Genomic DNA, 15,051 nt, shown 5'->3' with positions numbered 1-15,051 from the left:
GGTATTCTCACTCAAACAAACACTTGTCTTATGTTTTTCAATGTTTTCTGCAATTCTTTTTGAATTCTTCCAACATCTTTGTGATGGAAATATATGATTGATTTCCACAATTTTGAGTAAGTTCCATTTGGTGATTAATGTTGTAGATTTTGGTGTTTCCACTTATAATTTTATATCTGTACTTGCTGTTACTCCATCATGATGTTCATTCCGCTCAAAGTCCATATCATGTTTGATATGAACTTTGGTAAATATAGTTCACTATTCCTAGCAAATGCTCAAATCTTTTATTTACCTTCAGGAGTGATAGATGACTTTAACCTTTTACTCACTCATCTTAACTTAATTTGTGATCAGAATATGCAACATCTTACTCTTTAAAGTTATCTTTTTCTTTGTATGTGTGTTTCATTACATTTTTGTAGAACATTTCAAGTTTATCATATTTTCTAAGAGCAGCGAACAATTGACCGTCTTTATCCATTGTTGTGTTTAGCATCGCCAACAAGGCATGAACCATCCTATCACAAACGATGCATTCAAAATAGGTCTGATGCTTTAAAGAACTGTAATTCTTCTTCTCGTAGTGACTATTCTCGTTGTAGCCATTCTTGCACGGGCTCAGACTTTATTCCGCTAACATTTCAGTGGCGTAGCCGACTCGTTCATTGGGGGCACATATTGATATATTTATGTTCTGCCTGCATTCAGTTCCTTTGAAAACCATTGTTTTCAACGTATTAAGACATGCATATATGAATATGTGCCCCCCCCCCAATCTACGATTCTGGTACGCCACTGGCGAACAATACAGCCTTTTATAAACTTGTCTTCAAGAGAGCCAAACTGCAATTCTTAACGAGCAATTTTAATTCAGTCAAACCGATCTGTTGTCTTGCTGCGTTTTATTTAAACTCAGTATTAAATTTATATCTTTTTATGATGGTGTTCTTTTTAATTTCACAATGGTAATGCTCATCAAATTAAGCAATTGATCTTATTCTTTTGAGTTTTTAAGATTTTCAATATATTTTAAATGTGTCGCCCATTTTTCTTTATTCAATACTTGCATGATTTAAAACAGGGACAACCTGGATCTCCAGGTGCACAAGGTGATCCTGGCATCACAGGAAAGTCCGTAAGTAAATGAAAGCAAAATAAAGGTTTCTGTTTCTGAATTCATTCTCGATATCTAAAATAGTTTATATTAATATAAACATTTCTCTTTGAAAGGGTCCACCTGGGCGACCTGGTCGACAAGGACCAGCAGGCCCATCAGGTCCTAAGGTAAGTGCACGATATGCAATAATGGGTAAAAATTAATTATTAAATATTTTCTTTGTGTTTTCGTGTGCATACAGGGTGAAGTTGGATTTGATGGACCCGAGGGACGTGTTGGTATTGCTGGGGTTAAAGTAAGTGAAGAATATGAGAATTTTTAAAGCCTAGGATCGTTTGTTGACACGTATTCACAGTAATTGATTACATTTGGAGCACATTTTTCTAGTTTGTTATCATTTTCTAGGGTAATGCGGGACCGCGAGGAGCTATAGGTCCTGTTGGACCCAAAGGTGCAAGGGTAAAAGCATATAGCTATTTTCTTTTTTTTTAATGTCTGTGTGTGGATGGGATGGAGGGTGCTCAACATTCAATTATTTAAAATTTATGGAAAATAATTTAAGCATTTCTCGAGGCACTAGAATACAACATTTCCTTTTTTATTTTGTGTAAAAGAGTTTTTAAAAGTTTGTTTTATCTGCGTGTTGATTTCTCTTATTCAAGATTTAAATTTTGTTTTTACATAACAGGGACGTGATGGTTCAAAAGGTTCAAAAGGTGTCAGAGGTTTACGTGTAAGCTAGTGTAAATCTTTTAGAAACAACGTATATAAACACGGCACGGCTGACTCATAAACCTGTTTGTAGTTACTACTTACGATTAGTTTCACTACCCTTTGTTATTTAATTTTTAAATTAAGTACTTAACGACATAATGTAGTCCTTGTAGAAAACTATTCCATGAAACCTTGTTCTTTTTCGCTTTTCGTCCAAAATCGAAGATTAAAGATTGTTGTTTTATGACGTCATTATTTGTAACAATGAAGCTTTGTTATGGCTCGATTTTTATTAGGGCCCTCCCGGCACTCCTGGGATGAATGGCCTTGATGGTAAACCAGGCAGTATGGTAGGTATATAATTGTCTTAGATCAAGTATTGGTGATGAGACGTGAGCATAATGAAATTTGGGTTTTTTCACCCATAGGGTATTACTGGTAACCCAGGTACGGTTGGTCCTCCTGGTGTCCCTGGGCAGGCTGGTGCTGAAGGTCCACCGGGTTCTACTGGAGCCAAGGGAGGAACGGTAAAGCAAAGTTTGTCAGCAGTGTAGTTCACTTTGTTTTGCGGTTTTTGACTTTTCACTCATTTCAATTGCTTGCACAAAGCATGTTTAAAAAATGCTTTTTATTTTTATTGTTCAATAATCATGCACAGCAACGTGAGATCCTCGTTATTCATGAATAAGTTTATAGTTACGTCTAACTGGTTTAACTGAACGAATGAAAACATTTTGTTAATTGCTCTTCGTAGGGTTCTGTTGGTATTCCAGGGGAAATGGGTCCCGATGGGATAAAGGGGGAAGCAGTAAGTATAGATTTGATTGAATTAACTTAATGATGAATTTTCCTTCTCAGTTTCTCCAGCATAAAATTATTGACACTGTTTTTCATTATGAAAAACTTAGAGTATCATAAAATTAAAATTAACATTTTAAACCTAATGTTTCTCATCTTGTGTCCACTTTTTTTGGCATTTTTTTCAAATGTAGGGGAGACTAAATGTTTTTCAAATGATTTTGTGTCAAATGATTGTAATGAAAGTTATTATTATTAGGGTGATGAGGGACCTTCTGGACCTCCTGGACCACCTGGTATTGATGGTGTTAACGTAAGTTTGTTTCATTGTTACATAAAAAACTTATTGTCGGTTACACAATAGGATTTTAATGATCATCTTTTCCTGAAAAAGATGTTGTTTGTTTGGTAGATTATTGGTACTATTCAATCTTCTTAAATCATCATTTTCAACCTAAGGGTTTTCCTACCATATAAAGAGTGACGCATAAACATAGATACGCCTGTATTCTAAAAATCCACTATTCACTTACAAAAATCATGCACATTTAGTTCACCATTGATAGCAAGATTATTGTTAAAATATTTCAAAATAAAGCAATCAGTTGAAAGAAATTCACTTTCAAATGAAATTAGTAGGGAACAACTGAATGTATGAATAAATACCCCCAATTCACCCTGAATTGACGTTCTAGGGCGCCTTTTGTGTGAGTTTGAAAAACTTTTTATTGATTAATTATCTTCTACTGTTATCGATCAAGACAGGAAGGCAACTAATAGTCTGACTATACTTTTTAACAGCTCGTTTGAAGTTCTTTCCATCTTATGTCTTTGATCCTTTCTCTCCTACCATTGCCATATGAGTTAAGTATTTTGCACTTAATATTTTAAAATTCTTTCTATAGGGAGAAGATGGTGAACAAGGTTTACCAGGTGAAGTTGGTCCACAAGGGAAACAGGTTAAGAAATACTCACATCCAGAAGCATAGCCAGCCCGCAATATGTACATTTCTAAGCATTATCTGTATACTTGTCATTAGAAAGCTATGGTTTTTGCGATGAGTGAATACAGAATAAATTGCATAGCATAACTAAATAAGCAGAGTAACTCATGTATAAACCATTGATAATAATATTAAGTAAATGGTTTGAACCCGGGAGTATCATTACATGTTTGTAAATGTAGATCGTCCAGGTTGGCATAGTCCTGAGAGGGACTGTTTTTGTTGTTGTTGACTTTTCAAGTCGACAACAAAAACAGTCCTTCTCAGGACTATGCCAACCTGGACGATCTACATTTACAAACATGTAATAATATTAAAGTTTAACAAACCATTTGTAAGAACTGATCGATTGAACAAAGTTAGCTGTTAGTTGTTTCAATAAATCTGCTTTGTAATGAATCGTGTGAAGAATAGGTCTAGGCTGAGTTGTTGAAATGGACCAATTTTTGTGTTCAGTATCATCAATAAACCTTTATTGACTGCGAACGAAGACTAGGTTTTTTTTAACAAGGCTGTTTTTGTGGATGAGCATGTAAGGATTCTTATTGTTGGCTAGTACAATGTATATGAATGAATGAAGATTTAGGAATGAGTTTCAAGATTTACCTACTATCTAAAGCTTGCCGTATTTGTCGTGCTTACACTAAGGTCTATAAATTTCAATAAAGTATATCTTACTGTATCTCTAAATTTTGTAAACAAAATTTTATAATCAATTTGAGAAACGTGTTTAAAAAATTTCAAATGTGGTCATGAAAACTTCCAAATTATGTGTTGGAAGTAACTTAGGCCTGTTTCAAACGGCGAACTTTACATGAGCCATATGCGTTATAGACAGAAGAAAATGAGATAAAATTCCTCATTTGACTTAAGTCTTAATCGCATTCGGTTCATATAAAGTGTAACATTTGGAACGGGCTAAATAAAATTGACCGTGAATAAATCATGCATATAATCTCGTATTTCTAATTATGTTGATATAATGTCCATTATACAAAAAAATTGTGTTTACATTTAAAATCATGTCTATAAATCATGTCTTTTAGGGTGATCGTGGAGAGCAAGGTATTGAAGGTGCAGTGGGCCCACCAGGAAATAAGGTAAAGTGTTGAAGGTGCGGGGTCTAACAGGAAATAAGGTAAAGTGTTGAAGGTGCGGGGGTCTAACAGGAAATAAGGTAAAGTGTTGAAGGTGGGGGGTCTAACAGGAAATAAGGTAAAGTGTTGAAGGTGCGGGGGTCTAACAGGAAATAAGGTAAAGTGTTGAAGGTGCGGGGTCTAACAGGAAATAAGGTAAAGGGAAAGGAGGTCTAACAGGAAATAAGGTAAAGGTGGAAGGAAACAGGAAATAAGGTAAAGTAAGGAAAGTGGGGTCTAACAGGAAATAAGGTAAAGTGTTGAAGGTGCGGGGGGTCTAACAGGAAATAAGGTAAAGTGTTCAAGATGCAGAGTAAGTCCAGGAGGAAATGTAAAGTTTGGAAAGTCGTGCAAAAAAATCTTATATTTCTAAATGAATACATTTTTGATGATAAAAATACTATAAAACATTTTCGAATTACGTAGGAAGATAGTGGTTATTTGATAATGGTTACCCTAGTTACCAATGGTTACCCTAGTTACCAATATTTACCCTAGTTACCAATGGTTACCTTAGTTACCAATGGTTACCCTAGTTACCATAGTTACCCTAGTTACCAATGGTTACCCTAGTTACCAATATTTACCTTAGTTACCAATGATTACCCTAGTTACCATGGTTACCCTAGTTACCAATGGTTACCCTAGTTACCAATGGTTACCCTAGTTACCAATGGTTACCCTAGTTACCAATGGTTACCCTAGTTACCAATGGTTACCCTAGTTACCAATGGTTACCCTAGTTACCAATGGCTACCCTAGTTACCAATGGTTACCCTAGTTACCAATGGTTATCCTAGTTACCAATGGTTACCCTAGTTACTTGTTTTGGTTCTAAGTGTGCGATTTCTGTTTCTTAGTGTAATAGGAATTCTGATTTCTAATCTGGCTTTGTCTCATTTCTTTTATGTTATATTATATGTACAGGGCTACCAAGGACCGTATGGCCAACCTGGTAAAAGAGGAGAACAGGTTTGTAAATCAAATTGTTTCAATTTCTTGCTCTGCTGTTCTTTAACGGTGTTGATACTTATTACTTTGCATAATATGACCATTTTTCTACATTTTTTGTGTATGACAGGGAGGAACTGGAGAACCAGGTCAACCAGGCTCACGTGGTCATTCGGTAAGGATGAGACACTGAACATAAACTTTTCGCTTATTTCTTTTCTATAGAACTTTTAGTTTTACGTTAACATTGCATTATGCATTTATATGAAAAAATGGATGCCGTGTAGGTTATGGATGTCAATCGTTAAGTGTGCTATAATCTTGTGTACTTTTCTTTTGCATTATGCATTTATATGAAAAAATGGATGCCGTGTAGGTTATGGATGTCAACCGTTTAGTGTGCTATAATCTTGTGTACTTTTCTTTTGCCTTATGCATTTATATGAAAAAATGGATGCCGTGTAGGTTATGGATGTCAACCGTTTAGTGGGCTATAATCTTGTGTACTTTTCTTTGCTAATTTTTTATTCACTTTTGCGTTCCAATTCTCTGCTTATAAATTTCAATTCTTGATTTATTGTCACAAATCTACATACCATAAAAACTACCCTGCACTAACAATTAACAAACAAAACATTACGTGATTAGGGCCAACCTGGGAAGCGTGGTCCTGATGGAGAACCTGGAGCGGATGGATTGCCTGTAAGTAATAAACGCCGGCTTTAAGTTTCTTTTATTGTCAATTGGTTTATTTATTTAGAAAAAACTGCACGACATAGACTTGCTATTGTAGCATTGATGGTCATAAATATCAAAAATTGTAGTTTTTCTTTTATTTTTTGTTGTAAGTTGTAGCTAATTGAGTTTTTGATTTTTTTCAAAGGGTCCTCAAGGTCCTCCTGGTGAGTCTGGTTTACAGGGACGACCTGGTACAATGGGTTCACCTGGTGCGCCTGGTGTGCCCGGAGAAAATGGACCTAAAGGTTCAAAGGTAAGTTTATATTCATATTGTGCAGTGATGAGCTGCCAATCTTTTTATTCTAACAAATAATGACATCAGGTTTATGAAAATGTAGTTGACAAAGCTTAAACCTATGATAGTTTGTCGTACAAAAGTCATACATGACGCAGCATTTATGTCAGTAATATTGCAAATGCAATGAAATACGTTTAAACGACATTACACGGATAACCGTCGTTAAAACAGCAGAAATAAAAATGGTCATATGTTTCTTCAATTTCCCAAAAAAATCATCAAAATTAAAGACAAAAACTTCTCTTCGAATACAACTTTCATGTTTAAACATTAAACTTTACTTTTTACTTCTCTTTTATGTTTTTAGGGAAACAAAGGCAATACTGGATTCGAAGGCAAACCTGGACGAAACGGGAGAACTGTAAATTTTTAATTTTGTACTTAATACATGCCATGTATATTCGTTAATTAATGTTCTTTTGATCATCGTGTGAAACAAGATTGACAAACGTATTTTTAGCGATGACTTTATAGATATGGTTTTAACTCCTCTTGACATTATTTTATTTTTTTCTGTGATTTATGTGACATATTTCTAAACAAGCACGCTCAGATCTTGTTTTATCACAAAGTGTCATTTCAATATTGAAGCAGACGGCTTTACTTTCCGACTACAAAAAGAATTCAATGACATCCAATGAAATGATCATGAAATCTTATTTATTTATATATTTTTGTTTTGTTTCTAGGGAAGAAATGGTAATCCAGGTCGACAAGGCCTAATGGGTCCTCCTGGTCCAAAGGTGAATAGAAATATCTTTTTCCTCATATTTTAGATGCTTACATTGGATTTACGTAAGAAGGATAGAAGGGAATGAATTATTGAAGCACTTACAAGTTTAAGAGCTTGTTGCTATTTGCGTAGCCAATGATGTTTCTTGATAAAGGCTGCCTGTATTGTTATAGTGATCAATGTGATAATATATAATAAGCAAAAGCTTAGTGTAGGAAAAAAACAGGCAAAAATTTCTATCATGCAGAGACAAAAATTTCAATACTGTCCTCTATTTTCAAAAAGTAGTCGTAATTTTTTAATTTGGTCCATATGACTAAGCGCAAAACACTATACGCTTTTGCTGTTTGAACGATTTATAACATTTCATAAATAATAACATTACAACTAAAATACTAATTTTCTCCACCTGCCTTTATATTTACTGCGTAGCGCATGCGCTTTTTCATGAATACAGCAAGAAATAAAGTGTGAAATTTCTTTTATTTTGCAGAATGTCAAATTTAGATGTGCAGATATTTGGAAATTGTATAATTATATTTCATAAATTTTAAAACAGGGTGATCGTGGTGACATTGGTGATCGTGGGAAAGATGGAAACATTGGGGAACAAGTAGGGTTTTTTAACTGAACCAGTATGCTATACAAACTCTCGATTATAAACACATATCTTCAACTGCAGGGTCCTGCTGGCACTCGAGGTGGTCCTGGTGATAAAGGAGAACCTGGAGCACCTGTAAATTCATTAACATTTTTATCAAAATTGTCAAAAACTACAACACCAAAGATTGACACAAATATATAAAGTATATGCCCAAAAATTGCAAAATACGTGGTGGATTACGGATATGGGACCATATTGCTTTGTCTTTTCTTCAATATGCATATTCTTGCTTGAAAATAATCGAATACTTTAATCAAATATTTTTCGTAGGGAATCCAAGGACCTGTTGGATCAAAGGGAGGACGGGGTTTGAAGGGTACTAAGGTGAATTGACATGCATTTTATTTTTTTCTTGCTTTTTTAATTTAACTGAAAACACAATGACTCACTTTGTTGAACATTTGAAGGGAGAAAAAGGCTACAAAGGCGATGTAGGCAATGCTGGAACTCCTGGAGGACCGGTAAAAATGTTTTGTTTATACGTCCTTAAAGAAAGTCGTTTTCGTTTTTTTATCGAATCTTCATTGTTTATTAAAGGGGGAACAAGGCGAAAGAGGCAACAATGGCGAGCCTGGGACTTCTGGTTTAATGGTGAAGATTTTAAGTTTAAATTTATTTGGCTGAATGATCTTTTGATTTCAATGATCAAGGACAAAACATTCAAAAGATAAAAAACCTTGAGTGCAGCGACATGTCAATGGCACTTTGCAATACAGATTGTATTCTTCAGCTGTTATCATTAGTTAACATGTTTTGTCAACATATATTTGGCTGTAGCTTTTATTGGGTCATTTCATTTTTACTTAGGGACCTCCAGGTTTGCTAGGAAGCCGTGGCGAGCGAGGACCCACTGGACCAGCGGTATGTGACGTAAAACAAGGATTATTTTAACTACTTTTGTAAACTGATGGATCTCATGTACGTGAATCTTTAGTCTTTGAGCATTATTTGTACAACACGTTGTTGTAACTTCTGAATGAATGATTTTCTATATTTTTATGCTTTAATTCGCATGAACTTGTTTACGTATGTTTTTTGTGTTATATGTGCTTTAGCTACCATATAGTATAAACATTTAGCTAAAGTAGCTGATGTTTTAGTTGATTATAAAATATTAAACATTAGGGGTCGCCTGGATTGCCTGGTCTTTCAGGTGAAGATGGGCTCCCTGGAGCAAAGGTAATCTGATGTTAATCAAAGTTTTTTTCATTAAAATTGTAGATATTTTAATTGAAGGGCTGCAAATTGTAAAAGTGCGCTCAAAAAATTTTCGGAAAAGCTAGTATAAACATCAGATGAACTCATAAAAACAAAAAAACCGGGAAACTCTTAATCTTCATATTTGCGACAACATTTGTGTAATTGTGATGCACAAATGGGATTTGGTTTTAATAATTTATTTTCGTGGAAAGTTGCTTGATTTTTACTATTCATTTTCACTATGAAGAACGTTTTTAGTCAATGATTTTTACTATTCACTTTCACTATGAAGAACGTTTTAGTCAATGATTTTTACTATTCACTTTCACTATGAAGAACGTTTTAGTCAATGATTTTTACTATTCATTTTCACTATGAAGAACGTTTTAGTCAATGATTTTTACTATTCATTTTCACTATGAAGAACGTTTTAGTCAATGATTTTACTATTCATTTTCACTATGAAGAACGTTTTAGTCAATGATTTTACTATTCATTTTCACTATGAAGAACGTTTTAGTCAATGATTTTTACTATTCATTTTCACTATGAAGAACGTTTTTAGTCAATGATTTTTACTATTCATTTTCACTATGAAGAACGTTTTAGTCAATGATTTTTACTATTCATTTTCACTATGAAGAACGTTTTAGTCAATGATTTTTACTATTCATTTTCACTATGAAGAACGTTTTAGTCAATGATTTTTACTATTCATTTTCACTATGAAGAACGTTTTAGTCAATGATTTTTACTATTCATTTTCACTATGAAGAACGTTTTAGTCAATGATTTTACTATTCATTTTCACTATGAAGAACGTTTTAGTCAATGATTTTTACTATTCATTTTCACTATGAAGAACGTTTTAGTCAATGATTTTTACTATTCATTTTCACTATGAAGAACGTTTTAGTCAATGATTTTACTATTCATTTTCACTATGAAGAACGTTTTAGTCAATGATTTTACTATTCATTTTCACTATGAAGAACGTTTTAGTCAATGATTTTACTATTCATTTTCACTATGAAGAACGTTTTAGTCAATGATTTTTACTATTCATTTTCACTATGAAGAACGTTTTAGTCAATGATTTTTACTATTCATTTTCACTATGAAGAACGTTTTAGTCAATGATATTGGAAACGAGACAGTCTTTTGAATGTTTTTGTCTTCAACGCACATGTTTTAATTTGTTAAATTAATATCACCATAGGGAAATCGTGGTCAACCTGGTCCCAATGGTAAAACTGGTCCGCCTGGTCCTCCTGGTAGTCTTGGGTTTGATGGCTCTCCAGGGGCAAATGGAGACATTGGGGATTTAGTAAGTCACGCACCATATAAAAATTTTTTTATTCTGCTTACTTCATTTTAACCAATTATAATAACATTCAGGGTGAGCAAGGTGAAGCTGGAAGGAAAGGCATAGCCGGGGCCAAAGGACTTATGGTTTGTAAAATTTATATAGCATATTTTTGGTTAATTGACGTAAAAAGAACATTGAATCGTCTGCATCAATTATAGACTATTTTTATTTGTGATTTTATACTTTAACTATTCTAACTCTCCCCCTCCTCGAAATCGTGACTGACTTCTTATTTATATATTTGAGCAAATGTGAATTTTACAATTGTACCATATGTGTTTCATGCAATTAATCAAGTCATTCTTACCTGCGTGATAGCTACGTTATCGTTGTTTTCGTGTCTATTTCTGCAAGAACAGAAATCATTACAAATGAAGTATATCATAGATAAGGTTACATTCTTCATTTAAGTTTGTTTAAACTAGTGTTTACTGTTATTGTCTGGTGCAATATTTAGCGGGTCAGACTGCTATCTGCGAATATTTTTACACTATTTTAACGATTTAACGTTATATATTATCTATGCAGGGATTCCCTGGACCACAAGGGCTAGTCGGTCCCACTGGAAAAGCTGGAGAATCGGTTTGTGATTTTAGTTTACTTTACTTAAGGTGATAGGTTTGCCCGTAGATAATAAATGGTTTGTTCGCTGTGTTCTCTTTATTAGAATTATGAATGCGTGGAGCTTCAAGTTTAATAGTAGATAAATTAATATAATCAAGTTAAATAATAGATAAATTAACAGAAAATATTCAGTAAATTGCGTTTTCTTCAAATGTATTTCAGGGAGAACAAGGTGCAAGTGGTGAGGTTGGTCAGACAGGCAGCTCGGGCGAGAAGGTAGATTCTTGATTTTTGAAAGAAACATAGTTAATGTAACATTTCTATTTCTTGTTAAATTTGCGTTCAGTGACAAAAATGAAGTCATAAAGTCTCATAATATCGAGCGTCAGTTAAAGCACAACATTTTAAAACATTAAGATAAGATAACATCATTGAAGCATTATATTCAAATAAGCAAAGTTTTATTTTTCAATGCAACTTTCTGCTATCATTGGGATCGCTAGTTAGGATGAGAATTGTGTTACCAAACACACTTTTCAAATAACTTTCTCAAAAAATGAAAAGAATAAAACCCTTTGTATGAAAATGGTTGCTATTTGCCGCAATTCTACAATATACCTACTTTCTCTGAAGGAGAAGGTTATTATGGACTTTGTGCTCTGATTGTTCCAGCGACGTTTGTAAAACTGTAAACTCTTTTGATACACCTTGTGGATATTTCAGAGCAACAACATTTGTGTGATAAGAAAATTGCAGCCAATTCCTCGATTCATCTTTGCTGCGTTTTTCTTTTGATAAAACAATTGAATAAAACTGTCTTTGTGATGTATATTTACGCGTACAAATTTTCCCATTTTTCTTTTAATTTGTCTTATGTTTGAAAAAATTAATAGTTAAAAACGAAATAATTCCTTAGCCGGGGGAAGGTAAAAAACTTTCCAGACTTTCTGTATGTTTTGTCTCACAGGGCTATGAAGGTAGAAGAGGTGATAGAGGTGCAAATGGTGTTGATGGAGAGATAGTAAGTCGATTTTATACAATTTTGATGCGTGCTTTACATTGCAGCTATCAAATAACTAAGTATACTATCGTCGTTACAGAAATTATATGAAAATATTAAGCTCGACCAAACTTAATGCGAGTAGTAATTTGCAAAACACCTTAGTCTTGTTTTTCTTATCCTAAAGCAATTATAATATCGTAAATAAAATCTTTCCATGCATGTATTCCAGCTTTCAACAAATTTTATCAGTTCTGAAGTTTGCTGCATAAGTTTTAAACACTCTGTTGCTCGTTCATTTATTAACGTGGATAATTAAATAATTATATTAAAATAGTGTTGTTGATAAGCCCAGTGTGATTCAAGTAGGCCTGTCCCACAACATCTGTTACAAGCATACTCACACAAAAAAAGAGCGCTACGTAAACTGTAGCTTTTTGACAAGAAATATTGTTCCATGTGTTTGTAATGTAAGCATTTAAGATGATCATGAAAAAAGTGACACAATGCTATGTTCATTTTCAACAACTACTTTTCAATGAAAATGTACAAGTTAACTGAGTGTTTAATGTGACTGATTTGGACTTTTTTTCCTTGTCTTAGTTCAAGTTTTAATAACTTTATAGCGTAAATATTTAAACTATGTTTCTAAGAAAAATAATACCAACTATCTTAAAGGGCGTTGATGGAACAGAAAGCACGGAGCAAGGTGAACCAGGACCTCCTGGCTTGAGGGTTAGTGAGTTAAAAAGCAAATTATTTTTTGTATTTAGGTCTCTCTTCAAAATACAGTGTTTACCTCACGAAAGTCATCTTGTATGATTCTATTCTGCTTGAATATCTCATAGAAATATAAACTTTTTATGTTATTGCTGCATTTTTTATCAAGATAAACCTTCAGCAAAATCAAAACAGTTTTGTGAATATGATCACTTATAAAAGATAAAATGAGTTATGAAATAAGTATTTACTAACAAATTATTAAGTTTAGGATTTTGCTACAATTATCATACAATGTTGACGCAATCTCGATTGTGATTGGCTAAGAGCCTAATGGTGGAATGTTACTCGAATGTTACCTTTACGGCTTTCACCTCCCCCCTCCCCCCCCCCACACACGGACAGACTTATTAAGCTGGTGACGTTACTGGATATTTCACTATGTAGCCTTAATTTTAACTTTGATCTACACTGTTCTTCTTAAGAAGTGCAAAGTATTGCTCAAGCTTCTGTTACATTTTTATTCTTTTTGTCCAAACAATTAAAAATTCATCATAATTTAGGGACCTCCCGGAATCGCTGGAGTTCCTGGTAATCTTGGACCACCTGGCACTGCAGGTCCTCCGGGATCTTCTGGTCTTGCTGGAGAACCTGGCATAGTTGGTGCACAGGTGTGATGTTTTCGTTTTTAATTAAAAAGATAGTTGTAAAAACATAAAAAGCATGAAAATAGTTAGTATGAGACAATTTTAGAAGTCTGAATGCCAAAGAAGTTTCTCTTCCATGTTAAAAAGAAATACTAGAAGCTAAAGCTTTTTTATAAAATAATCATCGTGCAGTGTTAAGCTTACTTTATTCGATGAAAAATAAAAAACGTGGATAGAGCTTAGATATCCTTAGGAAAATACCTGTGATAAATATCACTATGGTTTTTTAAAATTTACAATTTTATGTACATAATGAGATACAACTTGTGTTATTTAAAATGAACGTTTCATTTTCTAACTAGTATTTTACACTTCCTTTCATAGGGCTTGTTTGGTCCCAAAGGACAAAAAGGTGAAGCTGGCGCTGAGGGAGCTGAGGTATGAATTCTACACTTTTATTTATGAAAAAAACTTGTAAGAAAATTGACAATAGTATTATAGTGAAGTTGTTTGTTATTTTCTTTTATATTATTTGTGTTCTGTAACATAGAAGTAACTTTGAAACAACTGTAACAACTGCAAAAAAACTTTGTTTATAAATGTATTAAGGATAAAATTAATTCATTTTTTGTGCCCTGTTTAATAGAAGTAGAATTTTACTTATGCGTTTGAACTTATCTTGTGTTTTGATTATGAAAATTTTCACATTTTGAACTGAGCTTCTACATTTCAGGGAGATCAAGGAGCAATTGGGAAAACTGGTTTAGATGGTTATGATGGTAACAAGGGACAAAAGGGTGACGTTGGTGCACCTGGTGCTCAGGGACCACAAGGACCACCTGTAAGTCGTTTTGAGAAGAATTTTTGTAATTTTCAAGAGTCAAAATCATCATCTTTCGTTATTCACATAAGTAATTATATTATTCTTCGTTATAGACAATCTCTAATATAGTTTTGTTTACATTTAGGGAGATCCTGGCGTTGCTGGACTGCCAGGTCATGTTGGACCTCCAGGAGATACGGTTATACACTAAATATATGTAATATTTATTCTTAATGAATTACAATTTATCGTATGTTTCTTTGTACAGGGTCAGATGGGTATTACCGGTAGAAGTGGTCCACCCGGAGAACCGGGTTTGGCGGTACAATAACATATTGTTTTAGTTGACTTAACTTTGCTGAATAACTTACTTTTTCGACACATGTTAATCTAAAATTCAGTTATTATAAGTAATAATTGCATGAAATGTCAGAATGTCACTCTTTCCACGAAATCTGGGTTTGAAAAGCTTCAAATCTCTATTCTTACAATTGTATATTACACAGCTAATTATAGCTGCCAATTATGAAGAATATCAAAAATGAACTACGTCTATATTGTGGAAAAAAAAA

General features: G+C 33.6%; 1 protein-coding gene across 1 annotated transcript in view; it reads left to right on the top strand.

The window, feature by feature from the left end:
- Positions 1–15,051, top strand: part of LOC124439858 (collagen alpha-1(I) chain-like) — a 34,305-nt gene that overhangs the window by 15,736 nt on the left and 3,518 nt on the right. Inside the window, exons 21-55 of the mRNA XM_046990132.1 lie at positions 1,085–1,138; positions 1,234–1,287; positions 1,362–1,415; positions 1,526–1,579; positions 1,809–1,853; positions 2,131–2,184; positions 2,263–2,361; positions 2,589–2,642; positions 2,892–2,945; positions 3,538–3,591; positions 4,683–4,736; positions 5,700–5,744; positions 5,854–5,898; positions 6,372–6,425; positions 6,607–6,714; positions 7,067–7,120; positions 7,449–7,502; positions 8,052–8,105; positions 8,175–8,228; positions 8,427–8,480; positions 8,564–8,617; positions 8,694–8,747; positions 8,964–9,017; positions 9,282–9,335; positions 10,576–10,683; positions 10,755–10,808; positions 11,254–11,307; positions 11,512–11,565; positions 12,257–12,310; positions 12,968–13,024; positions 13,573–13,680; positions 14,041–14,094; positions 14,390–14,497; positions 14,625–14,678; positions 14,748–14,801. Coding sequence (XP_046846088.1) covers positions 1,085–1,138; positions 1,234–1,287; positions 1,362–1,415; positions 1,526–1,579; positions 1,809–1,853; positions 2,131–2,184; positions 2,263–2,361; positions 2,589–2,642; positions 2,892–2,945; positions 3,538–3,591; positions 4,683–4,736; positions 5,700–5,744; positions 5,854–5,898; positions 6,372–6,425; positions 6,607–6,714; positions 7,067–7,120; positions 7,449–7,502; positions 8,052–8,105; positions 8,175–8,228; positions 8,427–8,480; positions 8,564–8,617; positions 8,694–8,747; positions 8,964–9,017; positions 9,282–9,335; positions 10,576–10,683; positions 10,755–10,808; positions 11,254–11,307; positions 11,512–11,565; positions 12,257–12,310; positions 12,968–13,024; positions 13,573–13,680; positions 14,041–14,094; positions 14,390–14,497; positions 14,625–14,678; positions 14,748–14,801 — 2,127 coding nt within the window. The remainder of the gene's footprint in view (positions 1–1,084; positions 1,139–1,233; positions 1,288–1,361; positions 1,416–1,525; positions 1,580–1,808; positions 1,854–2,130; positions 2,185–2,262; positions 2,362–2,588; positions 2,643–2,891; positions 2,946–3,537; positions 3,592–4,682; positions 4,737–5,699; positions 5,745–5,853; positions 5,899–6,371; positions 6,426–6,606; positions 6,715–7,066; positions 7,121–7,448; positions 7,503–8,051; positions 8,106–8,174; positions 8,229–8,426; positions 8,481–8,563; positions 8,618–8,693; positions 8,748–8,963; positions 9,018–9,281; positions 9,336–10,575; positions 10,684–10,754; positions 10,809–11,253; positions 11,308–11,511; positions 11,566–12,256; positions 12,311–12,967; positions 13,025–13,572; positions 13,681–14,040; positions 14,095–14,389; positions 14,498–14,624; positions 14,679–14,747; positions 14,802–15,051) is intronic.

This window comes from Xenia sp. Carnegie-2017, unplaced genomic scaffold (assembly GCF_021976095.1).
Source record: "Xenia sp. Carnegie-2017 unplaced genomic scaffold, XeniaSp_v1 HiC_scaffold_2, whole genome shotgun sequence".
NCBI classification, from domain to species: domain Eukaryota; kingdom Metazoa; phylum Cnidaria; class Anthozoa; order Malacalcyonacea; family Xeniidae; genus Xenia; species Xenia sp. Carnegie-2017.
The sequence above is the reverse complement of the archived record's forward strand: the minus strand, read 5'-3'. Positions and strand labels throughout refer to the sequence as shown.